The following is a 21,566-nucleotide window of genomic DNA, read 5'->3' as shown; positions in this document are numbered from 1 at the left end:
CTGCTCACCCTACACCCTCCCCACCATCCCATTGGGGTCAGGGCTGCTCTCCCTTCATCCACCCCAATCCCCTCAGCTCCGAGGATGCTCCACCATCCCCACCCCGCATCCCACGGGGGTCAGGGAGCTCAGGTGTCCCGGGATGTGGGGAGGTGCCAGAGCCGGGGCTGGCAGAGGGCATCGCTGCCATGAGTTTTGCCTGGGCTCAGCCCCGCACACAGCTGGGAACAACTGGATGGCGCTGCCCAGAGGCTGCGGGACCCAGGGCGCTGCTCCGTCCTGTCCGATGGAGGAAAATGACTGAACACCGGCGGGCAATTAGCACGGGACAATTAATTAACATCGGGCAATGTGCACGGGGCAATTAATTAACACCCGGCAATAGGCACTGGGTAATTAATTAAAACCGGGAATTGGGCACGGGGCAATTAATTAACATCGGGCAATGAGCACGGGGTAATTAATTAACACCAGGCAATGGGCACAGGACAATTCATTAACACCGGGCATTGGGCACGGGACAATTAATTAACACCAGCAACTGGCACTGGGCAATTAATTAACACCGGGCACTGGGCAATTAATTGACACCGGGCAATGAGCACAGAGTAATTAATTAACACCAGGCAACGAGCACTGGGCAAAGGGCACTGGGCCATGAACAAGAGGCGATGGGCACCAAGGGATGACCCTCGCGGGATCAGCACCGCCTAATTAACTCTGCGCCACGCTCCCACGCGGCCCCTTTAAGGCCAAGTCCCGCCCGATCTGAGTGGCAGCAGGCTCAACCAATGAGCGGCGAGCTGCGCCGGCGCGCTGCCCAATAGGCGTTGAGCAGGGGGGCGGTGCCGGCGCGGCGGAGCCCCGGCGCGGTGAGTGCGCGGCGCATGCGCGATGCGGGGGGGGCGGGGGTCCCGGAGCCCGCCCGCGACCCCCGGAGCCGCCGCTGCCCCCCCCAAGCTCCACCGCGGCCCCCCCCGGGCTCACCGCAGCCCCCCGGCCCCCATCGCACCCTCCCGGCAGCCCCTCCGTCCTCCCTGCATCCTCCCGATGCTGCTTGCAGCCCCCCGCCCGCCCCTTCCCGCAGCCCCCCGACTCTTCCTGCATCCCACCCATCCTTGGGGCAGCCCCCCGAGCCCTGCTGCACCCGCCGAGCCTTGCTGGAACACCCCCAAACCCGTGCCCGCATTGCAGAGCCCCGAATCTTTATTGCAGCCTCCTTAGAGCACCCCAAAACCCTCTCCTGTAGCCCCCCCAAATCCTCCCCTGTGGCTCCCCCAAACGCTTCCTTTACTGCACCCTGTAACCCCCCCAAATCCTTCCTTATAGGCACCAAACCCTTCCTTTACTGCAGCCCCCAAATCCTGATTGCAGCCCCCCCAAGCCCTGCCTTGTAGCCCCCCAACCCATTCCCTCCCTGCACCCTGCAGCCCCCCAAACCTTTACTGCAGCCCCCAAACCTTTATTGAACCCCCCCACCCATTCCCTTCCTGCACCCTGTAGCCCCCCAAACTCTGCCCTTACCCCACCCCCAAACCCTCACTGAGGGCCCCCAAACCCTCCCTTAATTGCACCCAGTAGCCCCCCCAAAACCCTCCCCTGTAGCCCCCCAAACCCTTCCTTTACTGCAGCCGCCAAACCCTCATTGCAGACCCCCTACCCATTTTCTTCCTGCACCCTGTAGCGCCCCAAACCCTCCCATACTGCACCCCATAGCTGCCCCAAATCCTCCCCTGTAGCCCCCCAAATCCTCCCTTAACTGCACACTGTAGCCCCCCAAATATTTCCTTGTAGCCCCCCCCAAATCCTTCCTTTACTGCAGCCCCCAAATCCTCATTGCAGCTCCCCCAAACCTTTCCCTCTTGCCCCCCAAACCCTCCCCTGTAGCCCCCCAAACCCTCTCTTACTTGCACCCAATAGCTTCCCCCTAAATCCTCCCCTATAGCCCCCAAATCCTGCAGCCCCCCAAATCCTCCCCTATAGACCCCGAACCCTCATTGCAGCCCCCCAAACCCTTCCCTGTAGCCCCCCAAGCCCTGCTGCGCCCCCAGCCCCCCCTGCACCCTGCAGCCCAGCTCGCCCCCGTGCCCCCCGTGCCCCCCAGGCTGGGAGCAGCCCCTCCCCCAGCTCGCCCTGCAGCCCTTCCCCCCCTGGGACCCCCGGGACCCCCCCAGCTCCAGCTCCAGCTCCAGCCCCCCCGGCACCCCCCAGCCCAGCGAGCTCTTCTACCCCAGCGCGGGCATCGCCCAGTCCAGCCGCCCGTACCCTCCCAGTGCCGCCCAGTCCGGCCGGCCCCTCCCCACCAGTATCTCCCAGTCCGGCCATCCCATTCCTCCCAGTACCGCCCAGTCCAGCTATCCCATTCCTCCCAGTGCCGCCCAGTTCGGCCATCCCATTCCTCCCAGTGCCGCCCAGTTCGGCCATCCCGTTCCTCCCAGTATCTCCCAGTCCAGCTATCCCATTCCTCCCAGTGCCGGCTCTCCCATTCCTCCCATTCCTCCCAGTACCGCCCAGTCCCGCCAGCCTTTCCCTTCCAGTATCCCCCAGTCCAGCCATCCCATTCCTCCCAGTACGCCCCAGTCTGGCCTCCCCTTTTCCCGCTACCTCTTCCAGTCCAGCCAGCCTTTCCCTCCCAGTATCCTCCAGTCCGGCCAGCCTTTCCCTCCCAGTATCTTCCAGTCCGGCCAGCCTTTCCCTCCCAGTAACCACCAGTCCAGCTACCCCTTTCCTCCCAGTATCCTCCAGTCCGGCCATCCTTTCCCTCCCAGTACCCTCCAGTCCAGCCAGCCCTTCACCTCCTTCATCTTCCCGTGCATCCTTCAGTCCAGCCAGCCCTTCTCGTACCGCAGCCCCCCCCGGCTCCCCAAATCCTGCCAGCTCTTCCCGTGCCCCCCACCCCAGTCCAGCCAGCCCTTCCCGTCCTGCGCCCCGCCGGGGGTCCCCCAGTCCAGCCAGCCCCTGTCCTACCGCAGCCCCCCCCGCCTGCCCCCCAAACCCCTCCCCGACCCCTTCCCCGCTTACCCCCCCCCGGGGGTCCCCCAATCCAGCCGCCCCTTCCCCTTCTGCGCCCCCCCCTGCATCGCCAAACCCACCGAGCTCTTCCCGTGCTCCGCCCCCCCCCAGCCCAGCCGCCCCCTCCCCATTTACCCCCCCCCGCCCATCCCCCAGTCCAGCAGACCCTTCCCCCCCTCCCCCCGATCTCCGGAGCCCCTCCCTGCCCCCCCCCGCCGCCGCGGCTCTTTGTCCCCCCGCCTGCACCTCTGGGGGGTCCCCTCGCCCCCCCAGGACCCCGCCACGCCCTGAGCGGCCCCGCCACGCCCGCAGGGACCCCCGCCCCCATGGGGGACGCGCCGGTGCCGGAGCTGGAGGCGGTGCTGGATGGAGGCGCCTGGGAACTGGGGGAGACTCTCGAGGGGTGCCCCGGGCCCGTCCGCCTGGGCAGGAACGTTTGCTACGTCGTGCTGGCCGTGCTCTTCAACCAGGAGGTGAGGCAGCCCTGCTCCCAGTGCCCCCCAGTTCAGCCAGATCATCCCCCCAGCGCTCCCAGTGCAGCCAGGCCATCCCCCAGTGCCCCCAGTTCAGCCAGAACATTCCCCAGTGCTCCCAGTGCAGCCAGGCCATCCCCCAGTTCCCCCAGTCCATTTGCCCAGTGCCCCCAGTTCAGCCAGAGCATTCCTCCAGTGCTCCCAGTCCAGCCAGGCCATCCCTCAGTGCCCCTCAGTGCCCCCAGTCCATTTCCCCAGTGCCTCCCAGTGCAATCAGGACATTCCCCCAGTGCCCCCCAGTTCAGCCAGGCCACCCCCCAGTGTCCCCCAGTCCATTTCCCCAGTGCCCCCCAGTGCCCCAGTGCATTCCCCAGTGCCCCCAGTGCATTCCCCCAGTGCCCCCAGTCCATCCCCCAGTGCCCTCCAGTGCAGCCAGAACATCCCCCCAGTGCAGCCTGGCCATCGCCCAGTGCCCCCCAGTGCCCCCAGTCCATTTTCCCAGTGCTCCCAGTGCAGTCAGGACATCCCCCAGTGCTCCCAGTGCAGTCAGAACATCCCCAGTGCCCCCATTCCAGCCCCCAGTATCCCCAGTACCCCCATTCCAGCCCCCTTGCCCCCAGTATCCCCAGTACCCCATTCCAGCCCCCTTTCCCCCCGTACCCCGCTCCATCCCCGCTGTCCCCTGTCCCCAGGACTCGCTGCTGCTGGTGCAGGAGGCCAAGCCCGAGTGCCGCGGTCTCTGGTACCTGCCCGCGGGCCGGGTGGAGCGGGGCGAGCCCATCGTGGCCGCGCTGCGCCGGGAGGTGCGCGAGGAGTCGGGGCTGCACTGCGAGCCCGTAACGCTGCTGGCGCTGGAGGAGCGCGGCCCGGCCTGGATCCGCTTCTCCTTCCTGGCACGGGCCACAGGTTTGTGCTGGCACGGGGGGCACGGGGGGCACGGGGGGAGCGTCCCCAGGTGGTCCTGTGGTGGGTGTCAGGGTCCTCAGCTGGCTCCATGATGGAAAGTGGCGCTCCCATGGTGGGTATCCCTGTCCTTTGGCACCCCCCATGATGGGTATCTGGGTGTCCTTGTCCCCTGCCAGCCCTGTGATGCCAAGTGCCACCCCCATGGTGGGTATCTGTGTCCCCTGCCACCCCCATGATGGGTGTCCCAGTTCCCCGTGAGCCCCATGATGGCAAGTGGCACCCCTGTGATGGGTGGAAGTGTCCCCTGCCACCCCCATGATGGGTGCCCCTGTCCCCTGCCAGCCCCATGATGGCAAGTGGCACCCCTGTGATGTTTATCCCTGTCCCCTGCCAGCCCCATGATGGGTATGCCAGTCCCCTGCCAGTGCCATAATGGCAAGTGGCATCCCTGTGATGGGTGCCCCTGTCCCCTGCCAGCCCCATGGTGGCTATCAGTGTCCCCTGCCAGCCCAGTGATGTTTATTCCTGTCCCTCTGCCAGCGTCATGATGGCAAGTGGCACCCCCATGATGGGTGTCCCTGTCCTCTGGCACCCCCATGATGGGTGTCCCTGTCCCCTGCCAGCCCTGTGATGGCAAGTGGCACCCCCATGGTGGGGATCCCTGTCCCCTGACAGTTCCATGGTGGGTGTCCCCATCATCAGCTGGCATCCCTGTGATGGGTGTCCCTGTCCCCTGCCAGCCCCACGGTGGGTATCAGTGTCCCCACCCGTCCTGTGCCCAAGCATCAGTGTCCCCTGCCACCTTTGTGCCAGCTCACTGGTGTCCCCTGCAAACCCCATGATGGATTTTAGCACCTTTGTGCCAGGCCACTGCAGTCCCCTGCCACCACCCCCAAAGCCCCACACAGGGCCACCAGTGTCCCCTCTGAGGCCACCTCGGGGGTCTCAATGTCCCACCAGTGTCCCCTCTGAACCATGGAAATGGGGAGTGGGTTTGGGGGTGTTTGGGGGAAATGGGGAGTGGGGTGTTTGGGGGAAAATGGGGGAAATGGCGAGTAGGTTTGGGAGTGTTTGGGGGAAAATGCAGAATGGGGTTTGGGGGGGGGGTTGGGGAAAATAGGGAGTGGGGTTAGGGGGAAAATAGGGAGTGGGGTTTGGGGGTGATTGAGGGAAAATAGGGAGTGGGGTTTGGGGGTGTTAGGGGGAAAACAGGGAATGGGGTTTGGGGGTGTTAGGGGGAAAACAGGGAGTGGGGTTTGGGGGTGTTTGAGGGAAAATAGGGAATGGGGTTTGGGGGTGTTTGAGACCCTCGGGGATCTCAGTGTCCCCCCCAGCCCCTTCCCGCTGTCCCCCCATTCCGTGCCCCCCCTGTACGCTCAGGTGGGACCCTGAAGACCCTGGAGGAGGCTGACTCCGAGTCCCTCCAAGCCACCTGGTGGCCCGGGGACCCCCGTTCGCTGCCGCTGCGCTCTCCGGACATCCTGCCCGTGCTGGAGCTCGCCGCCCGCTACCGCCGCAGCCCCGCGCACCCCCCGACGCTGCCGCGGGAGCTGCCCTGCTCCCCGCTCTGCCTGCGCCTCCTGCTGCCCTTCTCCAACGCCTCGGGCGAGCTGTGGCTGCTGCTGGCCACCGCTGCCACCCCGCAGCTGCCCGTGGTGGCCTGCGGGACATCCCCGGCCGAGCTGCGTGCGGGGCTGCGCCCGCCGCTGCTGCGGCTGCTGCGGGAGCGCCTGGGCTGGGAGGCGCAGCCCGAGGCTCTGGGGCTGCTGGGGCTGCAGCACAGCCCCGGCGACTCTGGGGACACCGATGGCATCTGCTTCAATGTGCTGCTGAGCGTGGCCCCGGGCGGGCAGCGGGAGCGGCCCCCCGAGCCCCGCGACCCCGCGCTGCGCTGGTGGCCGGTGCGGGAGGAGCTGCGGGGCCGCGTCCTGCAGAGGATCCGGGCAACCGTGCCCGTGCGGAGTTAGGGATGGAGAGAGCGGGGTTGGGATTGGGGGAAACGGGGGGCCCCAGGGATGTGCTGGCTGGGGGTGCTGGGAGCAGAAATAAAATTAAAATAAAATAAAATATAAAATAAAATAAACCCGGCTGCTTCTGCTGCTGATTCTGTGTCCGGGCTGCGGTGGGGAGAGTGGGATTTGGGGGGGAAATGGGGTTTCGGGGTGTTTGGGAGAAAATAGGGAGTGGGGTTTTAGGGGTGTTTGGGGGAAAATGGGGAGCAGGGTTTTTGGGACATGGGGAGTGGGGCTTTGGGGGAAATGGGGAGTGGGTTTGGAGATGTTTGGGGGAAAATAGGGGGTGGGATTTGGGGGTGTTTGGGGGGAAATGGGGAGCGGGTTTGCGGAAATGGACAGTAGGGTTTGGGGGTGTTTGGGGGAAAATGCAGAGTGGGGTTTGGGGGTGTTTGTTTGGCAAGGGGCACAGGAGGTGCTGCTGAGTCACAGCTTTATTGGAGCAGAGTCCCATCACCCTGGGGAGGGGCTTTGCGGGGCCTGGGGGCACAGACCCCCACCAGAGCACACACACGTGTCACACACACCCACAGACATGTCACACATGTCACGCTCCCCCTGCCACAGAGCCAGGACAGGGGACAACCGAGTCCTTGCAGCTGAGTTGGGGGGGCTCTGTCCCACACACCCCATTATTGCCTAAAAATTCCCTGCTGGAGCCTTGTGGGGAGCAGGACCCACCACCCAGGAGGAGCCAGGGCAGCCAGCACCCCGCACCCAGCGCGGGGACGTGGCGACACCTCGGGGCTGGCCAAGGCGACAGCGAAGGACTCGGCCCCTCCTCATCCTCCCGCCAGCTCCTTCCCGCGGAGCCACGGCCATTCCTGGCTCCTGCAGGGCCACCGGGGCGTGGGCAGGGCCATCCCCAAGAGGGGCAGCTCGGGGAGGGGCTCAGGGTGGCCCCTCGGGTGGGCCCTTGACCAGGGCGATGGCAGCCAGCTCCTTGCAGAACTCCTCCAGCACCACCACGCCCTTGAACAGCACCGTGTGATCCATCCTGCGGGGACACCAGCGACTGAGCGGGGTCTGTGGGGCACAACCCCTCCCCAAAAGGGCGTTTTTGGGGGACTCACTGCTCTCCTGGCACCAGCCCCAGGAGCTGCCGGCGCACCAGGAGCAGCTTGGCCCTGGCGTGGGGCACGCGCTGGAGCCGCTGCATCAGCTCCCCGATCACCTGGGGAGAGAGCAGAGGGTCACCCCCTGGGAGAGCCTGTCTGAAATAGCCCTCATGTGCCTCACCATCGTCACTGGGGAGACCACAGACAAAACAAAACCCCCAATGTCTGCTGATCCCGTAGGGGGAAAGTCGTGCCTGAGACCTGAGGGCGTTGCCAAGCCATTGTTTCCACAGGTGCTGTTTGCTGTGTGCTGCACTGGGCCCAATGAGGAGAAGAAGAAGGGGGCACCGTGCCCTGTGTGCAGCAACAGCCCTGGGAGCTGTCCCACCTCTCGGCCTGGCTGGATTCTCCTGAGTTCAGGTGGTCCCCCCACAGCAGACCCTCACCTGCTTTACAAGCACCGTGACAGACAGACTGAGATGTGAGGAGCCTCTCCAGCAAGGACTGAGACATGGAACCCCCGTGTGAAAAGGCCCCTCTGCTCCTCCCAAGGACTGAGACACAAAACTCCCATGTGAAAAGGCCCCTCTGCTCCTTCCAAGGACTGAGACACAAAACCCCCATGTGAAAAGGCCCCTCTGCTCCTCCAGCAAGGACTGAGACACAAAACCCCCGTGTGAAAAGGTTCCTCTGCTCCTCCCAAGGACTGGGACTGAACCCCCCAGCCCGGGCAGGTGTGTGGGGGAACCAAAGCTGACCAGAGCGAGATGTTTGCCTGCAGGTTGTGACCGCTGGACCACAACAATGGCTCTCATTTACTGCTGAGAGCATGGACTACCTGTCACATCTATTCCTTATTGTATCTGTTTCCCCTTCCCTCACAATTTTCAACAGAATTATCATAATAAAAACCTCTGAGTTAGCGAGAGATTTTGAGATCTCCCCAGTGTAACAGGAGGATCCTCGACTGGACTGGACCAAAGGACTTCATAGCTCTATCCCCCCCCCCCTCTCTTTTCTCTCTCTTTCTCTCTCCCTCAATCCCTATGTCTCATTTTGCTGTGGTCACTCAATAAAGGTGCATTTGTTTTCATTATCACTGCAAACCCCCTGTGCCGTGTTGGTTTTTGCACCCTCAGATCACCCCATGAACCCTCACAAACCCTGTTTGTAAGGAAGAATCGTGACACCCGCCCGGCCAGGGGGTGTCCCCGTGTCCCCAGAGCCCCGAGGGTGACGTTACCCTGACGAGGACAGAGAAGAGCGAGCGGCAGCCGGGGGCCAGGCTGAGGTAGGGGTCCAGCAGGTACTCGTGCAGGTGAGGGTGGGGGAAGGCGGCCAGCTGGGACAGCACCGAGGTCACCTGCAGGTTCAGGCTGTAGGGCTGGGATGGGGAGGGACACTCAGGACCTTGGGTGACCCCCCAACATTCCCTCATCCCCACCAAGGTGATGGTTTTGGGCACTTTGTCCCCATCATGGGGGTCCTGGGGGGAACAGGGCAGTGTAGGGCGGGGATGGGGAGGATGCTCAGGACCTGGGGTGACTCCTCTATCCCCTTGTTCTGAGCCCATCCCCACCAAGGTGATGGTTTTGGGCACTTTGGCCATGATGGGGGTCCTGGGGGGAACAGGGCAGTGTAGGGCTGGGATGGGGAGGGACACTCAGGACCTGGGGTGACTCCACCATCCCCTCATTTGGAACTCTTTCCCATCAAGCTGATGGTTTTGGGCACTTTGGCCATGATAGGGGTCCTGGGGGAACACGGAGGTGTAGGGCTGGGATGGGGAGAGACATGCAGGACCTTGGGTGACTCCTCCATCCCCTTGTTCTGAACCCATCCCCACCAAGCTGATGGTTTTGGGCACTTTGTCCCCATGAAGGGGGTCCTGGGGGGGCACAGGGGGGTGTAGGGCTGGGATGGGGAGGGACACTCAGGACCTGGGGTGACTCCTCTATCCCCTTGTTCTGAGCCCATCCCCACCAAGGTGATGGTTTTGGGCACTTTGTCCATGGTGGGGGTCCTGGGGGGGCACAGGGGGGTGTAGGGCTGGGATGGGGAGGATGCTCAGGACCTTGGGTGACTCCTCCATCCCCTTGTTCTGAGCCCGTCCCCACCAAGGTGATGCTTTTGGGCACTTTGGCCATGATAGGGGTCCTGGGGGGCACAGGGCAGTGTAGGGCTGGGATGGGGAGGATGCTCAGGACCTTGGATAAGCCCCCAACATCCCCTCATTCTGAGCCTGTCCCCACCAAGGTGATGGTTTTGGCCACTTTGTCCATGATGAGGGTCCTGGGGGGCACAGGGGGGCTCAGGGGGCACCCAGTACCTGATCCAGGATCCTGCTCATCCGGTCAAACAGCACCTTGAGGAAGTGTCCCTCGTAAAAAGCCACTCCAGGGTGACAGCAGTGACAGGAGTCCAGGGGCCGAGGGGATGAGGGCCACCCCCATGGGGCAGCGCTGGCACGGCACGCCTGGACCTGCCCAGGGGGGACAGCAGGTGAGAGCCAGGGTGGGCACAGCCACCAGCAGGCTGGGGACACCCTCAGGCACCCACCATGGCCAGGGCATCGTGCACGTAGGTGTCGTATCCGCCCTCCTCCATGCACGACGAGGTCTTGGCCTCCTCGGGGACCAGGCACAGGAAGCTGGAAGAGAGGGAGGACAGGATGGGTGCTGGGGAAGATGGAACAGGAAAGCCTTATCAATATGATTGTCTGGCAAAAGATATGGAGAATATGGAAACTGTGAGTGAGATTGAAATGAAAGCAAGCTCTGAGATCCCTCAGTTACTGAACAACTGGAAAACAATGGTGTGGCTGGCTGAAGGTGATCCCCTTTTGATGGAACAACACCCTCTGCTTGCAGACAGCTCCAAGGGTCAGAGCAGACCCTACAGCTTGGCAGAAGGGGCCCAAAGAGGAGTTTGTAGGGTTTAAAATGTAACACAGTATGGTAATGGAATGATTCTTATAGGCTGTATGGAAATGCTGTAGGATTTGTATCTTGTACTGGATTGGTTGGTGAGAATCAGAATATTCAACACAGAAGAAGATTTATGGTATTGGAACGGGAACCTCGCTCTCTTACCCCTTTTACTCTCTCACCCTCTCCCCCTCTCTTCTCTCAGTCCTGCTCTGAGCTGTGCCTGGCAGCTCCCAGCAGGGCCCTGCCCTTGGCCCTTTGCAATAACCCCCAAATTCCCCACCTGGCTGCAGAGATCTCTTGTGTCCGTCTGTCCCCACCATCCTACCCCCTGATGCTCCAAGAGATGGGGAGGGGATGCAGCCCCCCCACTCCAGCCCAGCCCCTCCAAAAAGCTGATCCTCTCCAATATCATCCTAATCATTAAGAACTATGAACCAGCATTCGCCTTTTAAGCTAAAGAAAGAGGGTTTCCCCCCCTCTTTAATGATATTCCTCAACTAAACCCCAGCCCCTACCTGCTCACCACCTCGCTCACTCGCCCCTTCCCCGACGGGGCTGATGCTGGGGAAGGATTTTTTGTCACCCCAAAGCTGTCTGGGAATCCATCGGTGAAATAGGGATCCTCCTCCAGGTCCCTGTGTGGGGTCAGCATTAGGGGGGCGGGCAGTGAGTGGGGGGCACCCCCTGGCCCTGCCCCAGCCCCTCTTGCTCACAGCCCGTCCTCCTCGGGGTCCGTCTCGGGGGGCCCGCGCTCCTCGGGGCTGCGCTGCAGGTACGCCCTGGCCTCCAGGTTCCTCAGCACCAGGTTGTGAGCCACGTGCTCGTGGGGCTTCCTCAGCAGCTCCTCGAAGAGCCGCAGGCTGGCCAGGCTGATCTGGGCATGGCCAGCAGGGTCAGACCCTGGCCAGGCTGATCTGGGCACGGCCAGCAGGGTCAGACCCTGGCCAGGCTGATCTGGGCACAGCCAGCAGGGTCAGAGCCCTGGCAAGCTGGCCTGGCTGATTTGGGCACGGCCAGCAGGGTCAGACCCTGGCCAGGCTGATTTGGGCACAGCCAGCAGGGTCAGAGCCCTGGCAGGGTGGCCAGGCTGATTTGGGCAAGGCCAGCAGGGTCAGACCCTGGCCAGGTTGATTTGGGCACGGCCAGCAGGGTCAGAGCCCTGGCCAGGCTGATCTGGGCACAGCCAGCAGGGTCAGACCCTGGCCAGGCTGATTTGGGCACAGCCAGCAGGGTCAGAGCCCTGGCCAGGCTGATTTGGGCACAGCCAGCAGGGTCAGACCCTGGCCAGGCTGGCCAGGCTGATCTGGGCACAGCCAGCAGGGTCAGACCCTGGCCAGGCTGATCTGGGCACAGCCAGCAGGGTCAGAGCCTGGCCAGGCTGATCTGGGCACAGCCAGCAGGGTCAGACCCTGGCCAGGCTGATTTGGGCACGGCCAGCAGGGTCAGAGCCTGGCCAGGCTGATCTGGGCACAGCCACCAGAGTCAGATCCTGGCCAGGCTGATTTGGGCACGGCCAGCTGGGTCAGAGCCTGGCCAGGCTGATCTGGGCACAGCCAGCAGGGTCAGAGCCCTGGCAGGGTGGCCAGGCTGATTTGGGCACAGCCAGCAGGGTCAGAGCCCTGGCCAGGCTGATCTGGGCACGGCCAGCAGGGTCAGACCCTGGCCAGGCTGATCTGGGCACAGCCAGCAGGGTCAGACCCTGGCCAGGCTGATTTGGGCACGGCCAGCAGGGTCAGACCCTGGCCAGGTTGATTTGGGCACGGCCAGCAGGGTCAGACCCTGGCCAGGTTGATTTGGGCACAGCCAGCAGGGTCAGACCCTGGCCAGGCTGATCTGGGCACGGCCACCAGGGTCAGACCCTGGCCAGGCTGATTTGGGCACAGCCAGCAGGGTCAGAGCCTGGCCAGGCTGATTTGGGCACAGCCAGCAGGGTCAGAGCCTGGCCAGGCTGATCTGGGCACAGCCAGCAGGGTCAGACCCTGGCCAGGTTGATTTGGGCACAGCCAGCAGGGTCAGACCCCAGCACTGCCAGCCCTGGCAGCCCAGCCCAGCCCAGGTGAGCTCACCTCGTCGCTCAGGTGGTCACAGCGCTCGATGAGCTGCGCCCGCAGGGGGTGGGGGGCGTCCCCGGGGGTCTCGGGGTGCCGGTGGGGCCCCAGCAGGAAGAGCACGAGGCGGTGGAGCAGGCTGGGAGAGCGGAGCTGCCTCACTGTGCCCGTCAGCACGGCCGTGGCGCCCAGCACGGCCAGCTCCGACCTGTGGCGTGGGAAGGGGGGGTTTGTCCAGGGAAAAGGGGGAACCCCCCCTGCTCCTGGCTCTGAGGGGGTCCTGAAGGGCAGAACCCCCCAGCTGGGGTCAGGGTGGTTGTGCAGGGATAAAGGGCAAGCCCCTGCCCCTGGCTTCCAGGGCATCCTGAGGAGCAGAACGCCCCAGCTGGGGTTGGGGTGGTTGTCCAGGGAAAAAGGGAATCCACCCTTCCTGGCTCTGAGGGTGTTCTGAGGAGCAGAAACCCCCCAGCTGGGGTTGGGGTGTTTGTCCAGGGAAAAGGGGAACCCCCCCACTCCTGGCTCTGAGGGGGGCCTCATTCCAGCTGGGGTCAGGGTGTTTGTCCAGGGAAAAAGGGAATCCCCCCTTCCTGGCTCTGAGGGGGTCCTGAGGAGCAGAAACCCCCCAGCTGGGGTTGGGATGGTTGTCCAGGGATAAAGGGCAACCCCCTGCCCCTGGCTTCCAGGGGGTCCTGAGGAGCAGAAAGCCTCAGCTGGGTTCATGGTGGTTGTCCAGGGAAAAGGGGGAACCCCCCCTCACTCCTGGCTCCTGAGGAGCAGAACCCCCCAGCTGGGGTTGGGGTGTTTCCCCAGGGAAAAGGGGGAATCCCCCCTCATTCCTGGCTCTGAGGGGGCAGAAAGCCCCAGCTGGGGTTGGGGTGGTTGTCCAGGGAAAAAGGGGGAACCCCTCCACTCCTGAGGGGGTCCTGAGGAGCAGAACAAGGGGTCACTCACATCTGCAGGAGCTGGGGCTGCAGGATGCCCTGGAAGAATTTCTCCTCCACAGCCTCGCTGATGCCACCGGCCACGAGCTGGGGGGACAAAGGGGCTGAGAGTGGGGACCCCCCAGGACGTGACACAGCCTTAAATGGCACCCCAGGAGGTTTAGGGTGGATTAGGCAGAATTTCTCCACGGAAAGGGTGACTGGGTGTTGGAATGGGGCTGCCCAGGGAAGCGGTGGAGTCGCCATCCCTGGAGGTGGCACTCGGTGACAAGGATCAGGCACCAATTAACTCCCAGATTAACGAATCCCGTGCTTCTCACCGGGTGGGCGCCCATCACCAGCTCATCCAGGAAATCCAGCCAGCCCAGGAACTCAGCCAGGCTCTCCTTGCCCGGGAAACCGCCGTCCCCAGCGCCATCCCCCTGCGACCTGCGTGGCACAGAGAACGCGTGGCTGTGACACCGCCTGGGTGGCACCTGCCACCCCCAGCCCGGCACCCCCTCACCTCCAGCTGGCCCTGTCCATGCTGAGGACATCAGCAGGGTCGGTGCCAGCGGGCACGGCGCTGTAGAGGTCGCAGAGGTGCCCCACGAGCAGCGGGCACAGGGCAGTGCCCCGCGCCAGGCAGGTGGCAGCCGCCTCCTGGGCCAGCCCCGCCAGCAGCAGCACGTTCTCCCGAGCCTTCAGCGCCACCCGGCTCTTCTGCGAGGAAGAGGAGGAGGGCACAGGGGTGGCCAAATGCCTGGCGGTGCCCTCTGTCCCCGAGGTGCCACCCCTGAGGCCGTACCTTGCTCCTGCACAGTGCCACCAGGCAGGTGACGAGGTTGCTGTCCCTGCGTGGCGGGGAGGGCTGGGCTGGAGGGCAGCTGGCACCTGGGGGATGCCCCAAACCCTCTGCCCTGGGCATGGAGCTGGCAGAGGTGCCCAGGGGATGCCCCAAACCCTCTGCCCTGGGCATGGAGCTGGCAGAGGTGCCCGGGGGATGCCCCAAACCCCCTGCCCTGGGGCTGGAGCTGGCAGAGGTGCCCGGGGGATGCTCCAAATGCTCTTCCCTGGGGGTAGAAATTGCAGCAGTGCCCGAGGGATGATCCAAACCCTCTGCCCTGGGGCTGGAGCTGGCAGTGGTGCCTGAGGGATGCCCCAAATGCTCTTCCTTGGGCATGGAGCTGGCAGAGGTGCCCGGGGGATGCCCCAAATGCTCTTCCCTGGGGGTAGAAATGGCAGAGGTGCCCGAGGGATGCTCCAAACCCTCTGCCCTGGGCATGGAGCTGGCAGCAGTGCCCAGAGGATGCTCCAAACCCTCTGCCCTGGGCATGGAGCTGGCAGCAGTGCCCAGAGGATGCTCCAAACCCTCTGCCCTGGGGCTGGAGCTGGCAGTGGTGCCCGAGGGATGATCCAAACCCTCTGTCCTGGGGCTCTCCGGGGCTCTCCGGGGCTCTCCTCCCGTTCAGGACGCTCTTTCCCTGGAGAGGAAGAGGAGCAGCAAAGCATTGCAGCCATCACCTTCCTCCTCCTCACCCTGAGGAGCTTTATGGCAGGGGAGGAGGCTGCAAAGGGGGTCCCAAACCTCAACTGGGGGAGCCCAAACCCCACTGGGGACCCCACAGTGTCCCACCTGCAGGATGTAGGGCAGCAGGCTGGATCCCAAATCCCATTGGGGACCCCACAGTGTCCCACCTGCAGGATGTAGGGCAGGGATCCTGCTGGAGCCTAAACCCCACTGGGGATCCCACAGTCCCACCTGCAGGATGTAGGGCAGCAGGCTGGGGTCCTGCTGGATCCTAAATCCCATTGGGGACCCCACAGTGTCCCACCTGCAGGATGTAGGGCAGGGATCCTGCTGGATCCCAAATCCCACAGTGTCCCACCTGCAGGATGTAGGGCAGCAGGCTGGGATCCCAAATCCCACTGGGGACCCCACAGTGTCCCACCTGCAGGATGTAGGGCAGCAGGCTGGGATCCTGCTGGATCCCAAACCCCACTGGGGACCCCACAGTGTCCCACCTGCAGGATGTAGGGCAGCAGGCTGGGATCCCAAATCCCATTGGGGACCCCACAGTGTCCCACCTGCAGGATGTAGGGCAGCAGGCTGGGGTCCTGCTGGATCCTAAATCCCACAGTGTCCCACCTGCAGGATGTAGGGCAGCAGGCTGGGATCCCAAATCCCATTGGGGACCCCACAGTGTCCCACCTGCAGGATGTAGGGCAGCAGGCTGGGGTCCTGCTGGATCCTAAATCCCACAGTGTCCCACCTGCAGGATGTAGGGCAGCAGGCTGGGATCCCAAATCCCATTGGGGACCCCCCAGTGTCCCACCTGCAGGATGTAGGGCAGGGATCCTGCTGGATCCCAAATCCCACAGTGTCCCACCTGCAGGATGTAGGGCAGCAGGCTGGGATCCTGCTGGATCCTAAATCCCATTGGGGACCCCACAGTGTCCCACCTGCAGGATGTAGGGCAGCAGGCTGGGGTCCTGCTGGATCTTGGAGCAGAGCACGGCCGTGAACTGCACCTCCTCCCTCTCCGTGCCAGAGCCCAGGCGGTCCCCGCTGAGCTGCAGCAGCTTCTGGGGGGCGGAGCAGGGGATGTGGGGGTGCTGGGGGTGTCACCCGTGGGTGTCACCCCCTGGGGACAGGGGCAGCTCACCTGCACGGGCCGGTGCACGTTGAGGTAGTGCAGGAGCGGGTGCTGCAGCTGCCCCAGCAGGCGGCTGAAGAAGAGCAGGACCTGCTGCCTCATCCCGGGGGGATACTGGGACAGGGACAGGGATCAGCCACATCCCTGATTTCCATGGAAATCACCCCAAACAATCCCCCAGATCCCTTCAAATGTGGCATTCACATTGTCTGGAAAAATCCCTTCACACAGGATCCTTCTCCTGGGAAGCTGAGAAGCCTCAGAGAAAAGGAAAACAATTCCGATCTCATTTGCTTCTCCTCTGTCTTGCTCGTCTGAATGTGTTTGGAGATTGTTTCATTGGATTCTGCTGTGAATTATTTTTCACTCATTTGCCAATCAAGGCCAAGCTGTTTTGGGACTCTGGAAAGAGTCTGGCACATAGATATTTTAAAAATAAAAATAAATTTAAAAAAAAGAAAAAAAAAAAGTAAAAGAAAAAGAATCTGGCACACAGATATTTTTAAAATAAAAATAAATAAAAATAAAAATAAATTAAAAAAAAAGGAAAAATAGTCTGGCACACAGATATTTTTAAAATAAATAAAAAAAAAAAAGAAAAAGAATCTGGCACAAAAATATTTTTAAAATAAAAATAAATAAAAACAAAAATTAAAATTAAAATTAAAAAAAGAAAAAAGAAAAATAGTCTGGCACACAGATATTTTTTAAATAAATAAAAAATAAAAATAAAAATAAAAAAAATAAAAATAAAAATAAAAATAAAAGAAAAAGAATCTGGCACACAGATATTTTTAAAATAAAAATAAATAAAAATAAAAATAAAAATAAAAAATAAAAAAGAAAAATAGTCTTGCACACAGATATTTTTAAAATAAATAAAACTAAAAATAAAAATTAAAATAAAAATTAAAATAAAAATTAAAATTAAAAAAAGAGAAAAAGAAAAATACAGATAAAAATAAAAACATCTGCTACTTGGCTTTGCAGGATGAGGTGCCAGCTATTTCCCATTTCCCAAAACCCCAAATCCTTCTGGGTGTGAAAGGACCAGCGTGTTTGCACCTCCATTTGAATAAAAATCTATTTCTGTTGCTATTATTAGCAGCAAAGGGGCAGCAGAGCCATTATATTTGTTATAGATTTGGTCAATATTTACTTTTTTTCCACACCTGGCACTTCATCCTGCAAAGCCATGTGCCAGATGTTTTTAGTTTTACTTTTTAAATGTCTATTTTAATTTTAATTTCAATTTTATTTTTAATTCCCGCAAAGCCAAGTGCCAGATGTTTTTAGTTTTACTTTTTAAATGTCCGTTTTAATTTTAATTCCTGCAAAGCCAAGTGCCAGATGATTTCTTTTTCTTTTTAAATGCCTGTTTTAATTTTAATTTTAATTTCAATTTTATTTTTAATTCCTGCAAAGCCAAGTGCCAGATGATTTCTTTTTCTTTTTAAATGCCTGTTTTAATTTTAATTTTAATTTCAATTTTATTTTTAATTCCTGCAAAGCCAAGTGCCAGATGACTTATTTTTACTTTTTAAATGTCTGTTTTAATTTCAATTTTAATTTTAATTTTGATTTTAATTTTAATTTTAATATATCTGTGTGCCACATATTTTTATAAAAACCCTTCCTGTGCAAGCAGGGATGCGCTGAGGTGCAAGCTCCCGGAAAGGATCCCAGTGGGGATCTTGAGACCCCCAAGACCCTCCCAAAAAAAGCGCCAAGTTTTCCCTCACAAAAACCCAATTTTCCCCCAAAAAAAGCCAATTTTTCCAAAAAACCCCCAAGCCCTGTGACCACCTCCCACTTCACAAACTCCAATCCTCTGTAAAAATGCTCCAAAATTCAAATTATCGAGGGCCACCAGGCAAAGCAGCTGGAAAAGGCCGCGGCTTGGGCCTCTCCCGAGGGATTTTCCCGATTCCCTGGCTCACCTCTGCCTTTCCCAGCGTTCCCAGGGTTTCCAGGAGTTTGTGCTGGAGCAGGAACTCGAGGCACGGCCCCGTGTCCCCCGGTGGGCGCTGCCGCTCCTCGTGCACCAGGATGTCCAACATCTGCCGCAGGCGCCACGGGATGTCCGTCTGTCGCGCCGGAACGCTCTCGTCTGCGGGGTTTGGGGATTTGGGATCGGGGATTTGGGGTTCAGGGATCAGAGATTGGGGATTCAGGGGTTCAGGGATCTGGGATTGGGGGATTTGGGGGTGCAACATCTGCTACAGGTGCCATGGGATGTCCGTCTGTCGTGCTGGAATGCTCTCGTCTGTGGGGTTTGGGGATTTGGGGTTCGGGGATCAGGGCTTTGGGGGATCAGGTATCCAGGGCTTCAGGGATCTGGGAATTCAGGGATTCGGGGATTCAGGGGTTCAGGGATTCGGGGATTCGGGATTGAGGGATCAGGCATTTGGGAATTCAGGGATACCGGGATTCAGAGATTCAGAGGTTCAGGGATTTGGGGATCTGGGGATTCAGGGATTTGGGGATCCAGGGATTTGGGGATTCAGAGGTTCAGGGATCTGGGAATAGGGGATTGGGGGATTTGGGGGTGCAACGTCTGCCACAAGCGCCATGGGATGTCCGTCTGTCGCGCTGGAACCCTCTCGTCTGCGGGCTTTGGGGATCAGGGATTTGGGGATTCAGGGATTGGGGATTCAGGGGTTCAGGGATTTGGGGATTCAGATGTTCAGGGATCTGAGAATGGGGGATTGGGGGATTTGGGGATCCAACATCTGCCTTAGGAGCCATGGGATGTCCGTCTGTCGCGCCGGAACGCTCTCGTCTGTGGGGTTTGGGGATTTGGGAATTCAGGGGTTCAGGGATCTGGGAATGGGGGATTGGGGGATTTGGGGGTGCAACGTCTGCCGCAGGCGCCACGGAATGTCCATCTGTCGCACCGGAACGCTCTCATCTGCGGGGTTTGGGGATTTGGGATCGGGGATTTGGGAATTCAGGGGTTCAGGGATACCAGGATTCAGAGATTTGGGGATTCAGGGATTGGGAATTCAGGGGTTCAGGGATCTGGGAATGGGGGATTAGGGGATTTGGGGGTGCAACATCTGCCACAGGCGCCACGGGATGTCCGTCTGTCGCGCCGGAACGCTCTCGTCTGTGGGGTTTGGGGATCAGGGATTCAGGGATTTGGGGATTCTGGGATCAGGGATTTGGGGATCAGGGATTGGGGATTTGGGGATTCTCGGATCAGGGATTGGGGATTTGGGGATCAGGTATCCAGGGCTTCAGGGATCTGGGAATTCAGGGATTCAGGGGTTCGGGATTGAGGGATCAGGCATTTGGGAATTCAGGGATTCAGGGATACCGGGATTCAGAGATTTGGGGATTCAGGGATTGGGGATTCAGGGGTTCAGGGATTCGGGGATTTGGGGATCTGGGAATTCAGGGATTCAGGGATACGGGGATCAGGGGACTTAAGAGATCAGGGATGTGGGGACTCAGGGATTCGGGATTTGGGGATCAGGGATTTGGGGATTCAGGGGTTCAGGGATACAAGGATTCAGGGATCCAGGGATCAGGGATTCGGGGGTTCAGGCATCAGGGATTCAGGGATTTGGGAATTCAGGGACTCAGAGACCTGGGGATTTGGGGAATCAGGGATTTGGGGATTCAAGGATTCAGGGATCTGGGGATCCAGGGATTTGGAGATTCATGGATTCAGAGATTCAGGGATCCAGGTAATCATGGATTCAGGGATTCAAGGATGGGGGGCTGAGGCGGGCCCCCCCCGGGCACAGCAGCGGGAGGGATTCCCCGGTGAGGTGCCAGCCGTGCCAGCGGGGCTCTGCCAGGAGTTTCCCCTGATCCGTGCCATCCCTAAATCCTGCTCCTCCGGAGCGGGAACAACGCTAGATGGCAATGTGAGGATGGAACCGCTGCTTCCGCTCCGGCCTAGGACGCTGCCGGACATCCCGCTCCTCCCGCCGCCGTTCCGTTCCTCCGCTGGGCACCGGGGACCCCCGGGCAGAGCGGGCACCGGCATCCGCCGGGCAACCGAGGCCGGAGCTCTCCCGGGGCTTCCAAAGGGACGTGTCCCAGCCTGTGCCGGGAGTGTCCCAGCCTGTGCCGGGAGTGTCCCCAGCCTGTGCCGGGAGTGTCCCCAGCCCAGCCACCCCAAACCCTCCGTGCCGACCCCACCGCGCTGCCCGGGGGGCTCAGGGGCTGCGCAGGGCAGAGAACCCCGCGGGGGTAAAACCTGCCGGGGATTGGGAAGGGGCTCCCGTCCCCGTCCCCACGTGCCAGGGCAGCCACAGCGCACCCGGGCCCTGCCCCAGGCACGGGGTCCCATGGCAGGGGGCAGGGGTTTGTCCCAGGACACGGGGTCCTGTCCCGGGACATGTCCCCTGCCCCAGGGCACGGCATCATTCCTAGGCCGGGGACCCCGTTTTAGGGCACGGGAACCCTCTCCAAAGACACACGGTCCCTTCGCAGGATATGGGATCGTGTCCCAGGGATTGGGGTCCCCTCCTAGAGCACTGCGACCCCCCCTCCTTGGGCACAGAGCCCTCATTCCCGTTTTCAGGACACCCTATTTTAGGATACAAGGAACCTCTCCTAGGACACGACAACTCTGTTCCCACACCACAAGGACTTTATTCCCACCTGAGACCCCATCCCGGGGAAAAACGACTCCAGCCCGGGAAACGCGGACCCTATCCCGGGAAACGCGGAGCCCATCCCGGGACAAAAGCGCCCCAAGCCCGGGGCACCGGGACCCTCTCCCCGCACCCCACTCACCTGTGGCCTCCAGGTAGTAGCCGGTGATGCCCGTCCAGTGCTCGGTGAAGGCTTCCAGCAGGTCCACGCTGGGCTCCCGCTGCTCACACCGGGATCGGGGTCAGGCGGGCACGGAATCCCCCGGTCCCGGTCCCGGTCCCATTCCCGGTCCCGTTCCTCCCGCGTGCCCCCGGTCCCGCTCACCGTCTCCACCGCCTGCTGCAGCAGCGCTCCCAACCGGCTGAGCATGGCTGGGACCCCCGGACCGGCCCCGGTCCCGACCCCGCTCCGGCCCCGGCCCCGTCCCCGCCCGCGCCGCCGGCCCCGCCCGGTCCCGCCCCCGGCGGCTCCGCTGCCGCTCCCGGCGGGATGGGCCGGGCTGGCAGCGAGAAGGGCGGGGGACGGAGGGGTTGGGAAGGAGCCTCAGCCCTAAAATTGCTCCGCGGGCGGTTCCGGATGGGGATGGACCCAGGGCACCGGGGTGGGAACAAACCCCACACACCGGGGGGGGGCATCAACTCACCTCGGATGGACCCCACAAACCCCTTCACCGGGATCAGGATAACCCCCGCAAACCCCTTCACCCAGGATCAGGATATCCCCCACAAATCCCTTCACCGGGATCAGGATAACCCCCGCAAACCCCTTCACCCAGGATCAGGATATCCCCCACAAACCCCTTCACTGGGATTGGTATTAACCCCACAAACCCCTTCACCGGGATGGGGATGGACCCCACACACCTGGATGGGAACAAACCCCCACACACCAGGGGTGGGGCATCAACCCACTCTGGGTAGACCCACAAACCCCTTCCCC

At 60.9% G+C, this 21,566-nt stretch overlaps 3 protein-coding genes across 3 annotated transcripts; 2 read left to right on the top strand and 1 right to left on the bottom strand.

The window, feature by feature from the left end:
- The first annotated feature begins 753 nt into the window (after nucleotides 1-753).
- On the top strand, nucleotides 754-6,474 carry NUDT18 (nudix hydrolase 18). Its single transcript, XM_071454691.1, has 4 exons — nucleotides 754-872; nucleotides 3,325-3,485; nucleotides 4,178-4,391; nucleotides 5,772-6,474. Exons 2-4 carry the CDS (start codon nucleotides 3,339-3,341, stop codon nucleotides 6,356-6,358), a joined length of 948 nt encoding a protein of 315 aa, XP_071310792.1. The 5' UTR covers nucleotides 754-872; nucleotides 3,325-3,338; the 3' UTR covers nucleotides 6,359-6,474.
- LOC139603797 (uncharacterized) lies at nucleotides 2,026-3,330 on the top strand (the record flags this gene model as incomplete). Its single annotated transcript, XM_071454737.1, has 1 exon — nucleotides 2,026-3,330. A coding segment is annotated over one exon (1,278 nt), but the record flags the coding sequence as incomplete, so codon positions are not given.
- A 350-nt stretch (nucleotides 6,475-6,824) lies between the features above and the next one.
- Nucleotides 6,825-21,199, bottom strand: FHIP2B (FHF complex subunit HOOK interacting protein 2B). The gene is made up of 18 exons (XM_071454692.1): nucleotides 20,952-21,199; nucleotides 20,769-20,847; nucleotides 17,957-18,126; nucleotides 16,026-16,130; nucleotides 15,823-15,945; nucleotides 14,782-14,843; nucleotides 14,168-14,279; nucleotides 13,886-14,082; nucleotides 13,701-13,809; nucleotides 13,391-13,467; nucleotides 12,458-12,647; nucleotides 11,105-11,265; nucleotides 10,907-11,026; nucleotides 10,021-10,111; nucleotides 9,791-9,943; nucleotides 8,705-8,845; nucleotides 7,477-7,577; nucleotides 6,825-7,400 (listed from the first exon to the last, which is right to left on the bottom strand). The coding sequence occupies exons 1-18, from the start codon at nucleotides 20,994-20,996 to the stop codon at nucleotides 7,295-7,297; spliced, it is 2,142 nt and encodes a 713-aa protein (XP_071310793.1). The 5' UTR covers nucleotides 20,997-21,199; the 3' UTR covers nucleotides 6,825-7,294.
- Between the last annotated feature and the right edge of the window lie 367 nt (nucleotides 21,200-21,566).

This window comes from Agelaius tricolor, unplaced genomic scaffold (genome assembly GCF_023055355.1).
Source record: "Agelaius tricolor isolate 1412-34295 unplaced genomic scaffold, bAgeTri1.0.p SCAF_41, whole genome shotgun sequence".
NCBI classification, from domain to species: domain Eukaryota; kingdom Metazoa; phylum Chordata; class Aves; order Passeriformes; family Icteridae; genus Agelaius; species Agelaius tricolor.
This window is presented reverse-complemented; position numbering and strand designations above follow the sequence as displayed.